Source organism: Limulus polyphemus, unplaced genomic scaffold (assembly GCF_000517525.1).
Source record: "Limulus polyphemus unplaced genomic scaffold, Limulus_polyphemus-2.1.2 Scaffold3987, whole genome shotgun sequence".
Lineage (NCBI taxonomy): Eukaryota > Metazoa > Arthropoda > Merostomata > Xiphosura > Limulidae > Limulus > Limulus polyphemus.
This window is the reverse complement of record NW_013669597.1, coordinates 80,682-90,237: the sequence shown is the minus strand read 5'-3', so window position 1 is coordinate 90,237 and position 9,556 is coordinate 80,682. Positions and strand designations below refer to the sequence as shown.

At 33.5% G+C, this 9,556-nt stretch overlaps 1 protein-coding gene across 2 annotated transcripts in view; it reads right to left on the bottom strand.

Moving 5' to 3' along the window:
* LOC106470413 (golgin subfamily B member 1-like) overlaps positions 1-9,556 on the bottom strand; it is a 56,362-nt gene that overhangs the window by 6,469 nt on the left and 40,337 nt on the right. For both annotated transcript variants that reach the window (XM_013930969.2, XM_013930970.2), the window contains exons 16-17: positions 5,621-5,783; positions 3,050-3,110 (exon numbers count right to left, since the gene is read on the bottom strand). In XM_013930969.2, the coding sequence (XP_013786423.1) occupies positions 3,050-3,110; positions 5,621-5,783 (224 nt within the window). The remainder of the gene's footprint in view (positions 1-3,049; positions 3,111-5,620; positions 5,784-9,556) is intronic.

Genomic DNA, 9,556 nt, shown 5'->3' with positions numbered 1-9,556 from the left:
TAGAGAACTAAAAAGATGTTCTTGAAGTGACAATGTGGTCATTAACTACTCCAAGTATATGAGTACAGTAAATCAAACTCTTAATATTATTATCAATGATTAAACTTAAAATTTTCTGGTGAACCAGCTAGCTAGTCTTCTTGTACCCAGAGCAGTTTGAGTGACCACAGTGTTTACCCATTGACTGCCGATTCGCCATATAGGGTACGGTCCGCATTCCAGCAGTGGAATATGAGTGTGCTGTAATATTTCCATGTGCATTTAAAGCAGCCATAGTTAAAGGGCTAATAATTCTAAGAACTTATGAGTGAAAGGAGAGAAGAATATATGTCAACCGTATTACATCTGCCATATATAGTGCCGATGATGTCTTTCACACAATATCAGGGCTCATCAGGCCCTATTTACATCATCAAATTTCATGAATGACTATTATGGTGTGAACTAGATTAAGTTAAGCAAATTTCAGTAATTATGAATTTTATTTATGTCATTTTACAAACTAAAATTTTTAGAGTGAGGATTTTATAACACAATATTATTTATCTTATTTTTAAACATCAATCATATATTTTTATTATTTTATTTGAATTGATTTTATAATCATTCAGAAGAATGTCAATGGAGTCGATCAACCAAAATCAGATGTCATCTGGAACTGTACATCAGGTCCAAGGTAGGAAGAGACTCAATGCCATGGAGCAGCAGAGATGGTCAGCAATCTCTGTCTGCTTTACTCATGTTAGTCTACGAGTGTACGGTCTGGGACGAGCATATTTATGAAGCAAAAAACCACTAGAGAGAACTACTAGCAGTCCTATGGAACACCTCAACTCTACGGTGTACATAACCCAAACCTGCAACATAATTGTTTAGTCACAGATAACAATAAAATGGAGACACACAACCAACATCTGGCAGCATCTGGAATTGTACATCAGGTCTATGGTAGGAAGGGCTACGATGTAAGTAACATCGAGTACATTTGCCGAATGGACAGTGTGGATTTTAAAAAACAATAAGTATGTCTGGTCAGGCACCACTTGCCACAGAGTGAGATCCACAATACAATAACAAAAAGGCCCCTGAGAAAGTAAGAAAAACTTGAAAGAAAAAAAAAGCAACTTTTCACAATACCAAAATGAGAAAATTTTAATAACAAGTTAAAAAAAAAAGTCAATAGTATAATATAAAACATTGACAAATTCCTGATAAAAAAACAGTATTACTGCCAATCAAGAAGTGATTAACAAGTGTAGGTGTGAAGAGGGCACTGGTTATGATAGGTGTGGTGTCTTGCTCCTATTCGTAGAGAGCTGCTGTGTGATCATTTACATGTGGATACGCAGAAGTGGAAGATGAAAGACTAGTGGAGTGCATTGAAAATTTGCACCGCTAGAGGGCAGTGTTAATCTAGAAAAGCTATTTTATGCCAGGAGGTAAGATATTGTATCGGAATTAGTAGTCTATGTTATTAACTAAGTCGAATTATTAACTGGACAATAATCTTACTAGACAATAGTTTACATCTTATGTTTTGCTGGTGATCTGCTGTCATCTTCAGGTCTGAAGAAGAACTGGGTTTTGTTATCGTAGTAGCCCGAAATTGACCTTCATTCTTCTTGAGGAAGAGCTAGTGGAATATCCACTCTTCTGGAGTCTTCCATTAGGATTTCAATAACTACCTATGTTAATGTTTTCAAGAGAGGTATCTAGGTTTCTCTGACTTCTATACTAGGTTGACAGTATGTATTATCAGTTAGGTGAATGTATAAAGATTATTTTATCTATATTTTTCTTGTGTGTGGCTTATATCACATTAATTACTTATTTTTACATTTTACTGTATGGCTTTTTTCACTCACATCATTAGCTATACAAGATAGATTGATATTACAGTGTATATTACTATCCTGAATTCTAAGTTTCATTGGTGATTTTGTTTCTCCAATGTACTAGAGTCCACGTCATTAAGGGAGTTTATAAATGGGGTGTTTGCTCCTTTGAATCTTTAGGAATAATACAAAAATAATGGTATATGAACCACACATGAGAAAAAGAAAGATGACAAAAGCCTTCTACATACATGCAACTGATATTACACTCAGTAAATCTAGCATGGAAGTCATCAGTACGTGGTTACCCCTTCTTGAAAGCAGTCAAGTCCTAACAGGGTTGGGAGACTGGATGAGTGGATAGTGCACCACCCTTTCTATCAAGAATACCCAAGTCCTAAGTCTAGCTACTACCACTAGGAATGCAGTCTTTCTCAGTACTTCCTGGAAGATGATAACCAAAATGGAGGACAAATTACACATATATGTGTGATTGTATCTATTTATTTATTTTGATGAACTAATTACTTTGACAGTTGCTTTTTGCTTTACAGAAACTCCCACTGGCAATTTGAAACTAATGGATTCTTATGATGGCCTATGTTGTGGCATGAAGTTAGATATGATGGCCTATGTTGTGGCATGAAGTTAGAGATACGTGGCTCATTTTGAAACATTTGTACATAATTTCCAAAAAGGGTTACAAAGGTAATTTTTATAAACAGTAAGATAAATACTATTTATAATAGTTAAAAAAAAACTGCATGGATTTGTTGGAAGTAAATAGATGAAAAAATAAATAACATGACTGTTCAAAGTTATACAAGTTGGCCTAAATGATGAATACAAATTTCTCTTTATGAGATAATTACTTACTATGAGAAATGAATAACATTATATAAGAACAAAACTGATGAATCTTGAATCACAGGATCAATGTAGTCAGTTTAATGTGAAACCTGGCTCTCAGGTCAATGGTTACATGTGTACAGCACAATGAACTGCTATATAGCTATGTTGTGTAGTATTTATTATCATTATAAATTGTATATTTACCAAAAAATCTAATTTAGGTCCAAACATATTCAATGGTTATCCTACTTTATATCTGAAGTATGTAGTCTCTGCATTTACATTCTTAAACATTCTGAAACTAGCATTGTAATATTAAACAAGACTCCACTAGGACACAACATTAGACCTGATATACTTACATATGGAATAATTGGTTTCTAGTACCATCTGAGGTCTGTCATCCTCCAACAGTAGACAATACTGAAAGTATTAACACATAAAAAAATAATATGCCTGATTACATTTACTCGTACATTTTCTGTTTATTATCATAAAGTGAGTTTTACTGAAATGAGGACAAGGTTTATCATCTTTATTGGAACACAGAAGTTTTCAAATTTTCTCCACACACATCCAAGAACTGCTTAAAACGTTTAATTTGAAGGACTGTCCAATTTAGTGAACATCAGGCAAACTTTTTAACATTGATGCACTAAGAAACAAATTAAAAACTTATGAACTGATAAATTAACAACACCTTAATTCAACATATTAGTACAAGAGAGGTATACTTTTAACATTCTGGCTACAAGAGAGGTATACTTTTAACATTCAGGTTTTGGTATTCTAGGATCAGGTATGCACAACAGTCATGCAGTAGAGTATGGTCTATGGTTTGGGTGGGGGGGGGGGTCTGTGCACAGACAAGAAAAACTCAAGTTTCTCACTAAAAAAAAGCTTCCTGTATATTTGTACACCAAACACACACAAATGGGATTCACTACTTCAGATTAGACTAGCACTGAACTGTGTTATGTAAATTAAAACTTAATACAATTACTATAGCATGTGTCATAGTAAGGAATTTCATGGTAAAATTGGATTTTCTAATCATAAAGGCTTTCCACAGATTCATCGATGGGAATCGAAGTTCAATGATGAACAACAGGATGACAGCAGCAACAACGAACATTTATGTTCAGCAACAAACATTTAATTTTTGAACATTTCAGAATATACATATTCCATCTTTAGCAAGCTATATTGAACATGGTTTTCTGTATTTAAATTCCGTTGACCTTAATACTGTGGCAGTTAGCCTTTTTTAGGTACAGCTTAGAATCTTGGTACTAAGATTTAACATGTGAAATTATCATACTTTTCTTCATTTTCACAAAATCTGGGCAATTAACTTAATTACCTATAAGAATCGATCGCATTCATTAGTGTCATGTAAAATAATCAACTGATCAAAATTACGATAAAATCCATTAACGTAGCAAAAACAGTCAGCTAATCAAAATTAGTTTTTGATTATTCCAATTTTCCAACTTTGGGGTGGCATAGCCTAGTGATTACTGATTAAGGTGGTTGCCTCATGATTCAAAGAATGCAGGTTTGATTCCAATTACCACCAATCATGCTCGCTCTATCAGCTGTGGGGGGGCCATCTTTTTTGTTTTTGAGTAATGACAAAGCTATATGGCACTGTCCTTAATTTTGAGTTGTTGACCAGAGGAAAGGCAATGATCGAGTTGCACAGCCAGGCATTTGTTTTCCCTTTAAAATGCTTCAATGTAAAGCTTGTCATAATTAAATCAATAGGTCAGTGACTTAAATAATAATATCTGTCATGTTTTGTGTGTTTAATTTGTATGTTGTGACAGTACAACAGTCAATCCCACTATTTGCTGGGAAAAGAGTAGCTTAAGATTTGGCGGAAGGTCATCAAATGGCATTAAAACACAGTCTAGTATAGCAAGACTTATTGATTTCTCAGTACACACGTTTCTTCCAATCTGTACCATCATATTTAAAGGTATTTTAATTGTCTTCATGCATTCTTTCTAAACTTCCATCTACATCAACAATTTCTTGCTTAAAAATTTGTTAATGAAGGAATTATAAAAAACTCTGAAACATCTGTAATTAAGTTTTTTTTTATATTACTGTATTTTTAATATTTCTTATAATACTCAAATCTCTTTGTAATGAATTATTTTAATCTCTGCAAGCAGTTTATCTAGTATTATCACAAGTTTTTGTGCCAAATAATAAGTGTTGTAATGGCTTTGTTTTTTAACACCTGTCACACAAGCCAACCCAGCATCTTTTATTACTGTACCTAAGATGGCTAACAGGGGGCTCATTCTAGAAGATGTTTACTTAGGGTTATTTCAACAGATCTCAATGAATGAAGCTTGGCACTTCTTCTAAAATGGAAAAAAAACTAAATATTAATGAAAAATATGACATGATGAAATCTATATGGATTATACTATGGTGGTATCATACTGGGTATTATACTTATACTTACTCTTCATTAGAGAAATGGCTTATTTAATTTGAGAATTACTAGGGAAATAATTTTGTAATGAATCATTCATCTGCTTCAATTTCAACACTGTACATTTTTTGGCTTTACTGTGTTGTTAATTTCACAAAATATTGAAGCTAATTATTTCTTATATATGTTTCCAATCACCCTTCTTTGAAGATAATGAATTCATTGTACCCATTTTTTATGTTTCGCTATTGATGCAGTACTCAATTAACAAGTCTTTGATTCAGCTGGTATGGTCAAATTGATTGGGATGTCTTTGAATAAACTCTTCCTTCATCTGACCATTAAGTCTTGAACCATAAACATGAGATATTTGTGAAGAAAAAATAAAATAAAATATTATCAATATTCTTTTAACATTTAAGTTAACATAGAGAAAAAGGAAAATTGAGAAAAAATATTTTAGGAATGTTCAGAACTAACAAACCTCTCTTTTGGTTGGAGACTGTGCATCAAGAACTATCTGTTCTTGAGCATAGTTTAATTCCTCTTCTACACGTTGGCGTCTCTGTTGCTCTACTTTAAGGGCTCTGTCTAAGGCTTCATTAGCTCGCTGTAATTCAACAGTTTTCATCTTACCCTCCTCCAAGCTACATTAAAAATAAATTATCAACAGAAAGTCTCTTCATTCCTTAAGAAAGAAAATCTGTGAAAGTAAATGAATGAATGACAATAGTGTTTAATAGAACATTTGCCAGTTTCAACATAAGAGATCTTCCTTTTTCAATGAGGAATATTAAAGATAGAGAACATGTGCCTAGGAAATACATAAATGATGCTGAAATTTACTTTCTTAGAGTCTTATGCTGATTGCAGAATGAAGTCACCTTGGTTCAATAACATCTTGTACACCCACTTGTTAAATCTATAACATTCAGTATCAAATAATTATCAAAGAACAGCTTTTTATTAAAGGCTTTACATTAAATATTTGAGAAATTTTACTAATTATGTTGTGTAATCTATTTTTTGTAAATCCTCCATCAGAAACTAATGTGACATAAAAGTTTTGTTAAGCTAATATTTATGCAAATAAAAGCATAAAACATGTTTACTGTAGTTCCAAAAATAATCTTGTAAACAACATGGAATAACCATATTTTTTGCATAACTATTTCTTTTAAAACAAAAAGAGAATGATACTTATTCAAATAGTTGTGTAACTAACAATTTTAAAATGTTGGTTACTTACTAAATAAATTTTATAGATTTTATTAAAGTAATTTCAATATAAAAACTGACCTCTGTATTTTTCTCACATATGTACCACTTAATAGATATTTATCAATATCCACAAACCAATAAAATTTGTTTTGTTTTGAATTTCGCACAAAGCTACACAAGGGCTATCTGCACTAGCCATCCATAATTTAGCAGTGTAAGACTAGGGAAGGCAGCTAGTCATCACCACCCGCCACCAATTTTTGGGCTACTCTTTTTCCCAACGAATAGTGGGATTGACTGTCACATTTTAATGCCCCCACGGCTGAAAGGGCGAGCATGTTTGGTGTGATGGGGATTCGAACCCACGACCCTCAGATTGCGAGTCGAGCACCCTAACCACCTGGCCATGCCAGGCCTAACCAATAAAGGCCTGAAATATTCTGCAAATTTTTATACACTGCAGTATTGTATATTCTTAAGATAAAATTTCTTTTGGTGTCTATGGGGCAAGCCCTGGAACATAACAACTTAAACTGCCTACACAGACAGTGTGAATGGGACACTTGTTTCATAGAATGTTGCAGTGGTTATTTCATTTAGAAAATAAATAACCTTCAGTAAAATAATACTTGAATGCCAATGTTTCTTCTTCACATTCCTCATTGCTTTGACAGCTTTGGTGTTATACGTACTGTATCAGGTTTTTGTACTGCATAGAAATAGTACTTCTAAAACTTATGAACATAATAGGCCTAACTCAGTCACTCAAGGCTTAATATTGAAAGAAAACCTTCAGGGCAGTGATTTTTGGCAAACAAAGGATAGATCTGATACCTTATTTTAACATTTGTAAGGATATGTTTAAAAGGAAAATGAAGAAAAATTAACTGGAGTTAACACTTTCATAATGGGTTTGTGTATTTTACACAATCTTGTAACCACCATGTTACCATGGTGGTATACATAGTATAATTTTAAAAGTACTTTACGTACCTTCATAAAATTCTGCAAGTTTTCAGAAAACAATAAATATCTTTTGTCATAAAAAAAAATCAGAATTTTTATTTAATTAGTTTTACTAAAACTTTTTCTGTAATTATATGGAGTCAGAATGTTGACTGCTCAGAGTGTAAAGTGATTTTCATGTTAACGTTAAAAATATGTTTCTTCATCTGAAAATTTTCAATTTTCATTTGCATAATCCTTACAACCTCCTAAACAAATATTAAATGTTTTATTAAAGAAAACTATATATTTCATTCACTATTTTCTATACTATAACTCTATGTAGGGTTGGTCTATTAGAGCAATGTCGTAATCACCATAAAAAGTTAAAAAACAAATCTAAATTACCCTTTTTTCTTTCTGGAATGAGTGTACATCGTAACAGGAAACCACAATTGTTTACCCTAAACAGTTTAAAGCTTGTAACATCATACATCTACTTAGCTTTATTGCCTTTTGAACCATTTCTAACTGATAATCCTGCCATACAAGTTGTACGTCACTTGGAGGACATGCAGCTCATGTTACCATATCGAATTACGTAATCCACGAGCTACTCGCAAGCATACCTCATAAGGAATTTTTATTATTATTATGTTTTTTGGTATCTTACCTAATCTAACCTAATAAGATTCTCATTTTTACATTTTAGTTAAATAATTTATAATATGAAATATAGGATACACATATAAAACAATAAATATTGTATTTAACTTGGCCTTCTTATTTTTTTGCTCTTGACTGTCAATAACTCTTAAGCCTACTTTTTTATATTAATGGTACTATTACATTAAATAATTTTTTATTTAATTAAATAATGCAACTAAAAACACAGAATAATAACACAAAATGCAAACAATGTCCTTTAACTATCAATATAATTCTGGTTTTCTAACTATGCAATAAGAGCCTTAAAAATTCGGCTAAGCTAGTCAATGTAATTCCTACGACAACAAATTTGAAACTGGATCAGGGAATAGAGAATTCTCTGTGCAGAAAGTTAGCATTTTCCTATACCGAAAATGTATTTCCGATAGATATTTACCTCTTCTCACAAAACAGCTTTTCTCGACTGGCACTATCCTCTACTGTCACATTTTCAATGCACATTACTAACATTCCACATCCCACTTTTGCATATCCATATGCAAATGATCATGCAGCAGCTCTCCACCAATAGGAGTATAATACCACTCCTATCGTAACCAGTGTCCTCTCACATCTGCACTACTTAATCACTTTGAGACTGGTCAGAAGACCAACACCAGATATCATTGGAATTGGGGAGAATAGGTAGGAAATGTGAGAGGAGGTAAATATCTATTGGTATTCATTGTGTCAGGATATAGTACTACCTTCCTACTGTCTGCTGGTTTGTGGCAGATCTGGTGTTGGTTGTGTTGGAAGTGAGCGCAAGTGGTGACGGATTTTGGTACAGAAGCTCATCTTCCCTACCAATTCCCCATTTCAAAGTAAAGAGGTAGGTGATCCTCTACCTACCTGGTTTTGGATGAGGTCAAACTACCACTACAGTTTGTCACACCCTAGCCACATGACACCCTGGAGTTCAATTCATTGGTCATACAATTTCTGTGACTCCTTTTTGTTTTTTCACATTTTATGTTCACAACACTATCATAAAAGAGCGAAGAGTATACTTGGATCAGATGTGGTGTGGTCTTCTCCTGAGGTGCTATGTTTTCTCTTTTGATTCTACACCCCCTGGGTTCTTTTTGGGTGCTTCCTAAAGGGGAATCTTTTTTTTTGTCAGCCCTCCATCAGTTCAGTGTGGGATTCTATCTATTTTGTGAGAGGAGATAAAATATTGTATCGGAAGTTAGCATCTTCCTATAGTACTTCTAGTTGTGGTGAGAGGAGTATATCTGGCCGTACACAAGCAGAAAAACGTGCTGTGTCCAGCTACAACGAACACCACATCCACCGAGAACCAACATCCAGCAGATGGTAAGAAGAGGGTCCACAAACCTGGGATGCATCTCCAGTCCAAAACCTGGTGGCAGTGGGCATTTGTCATCCAATCTGCAGTAGGAGGAGGGATACTGGCCAGTACATGTGAGGACTTACTTTGCAGGACCATCTCCAATCAACATCAAACTCACTAGGAATGTACATCTGTAGGAGGAACATCTGAGATTGTAGGGGCAAACTGCAATTATATATATATATATATATA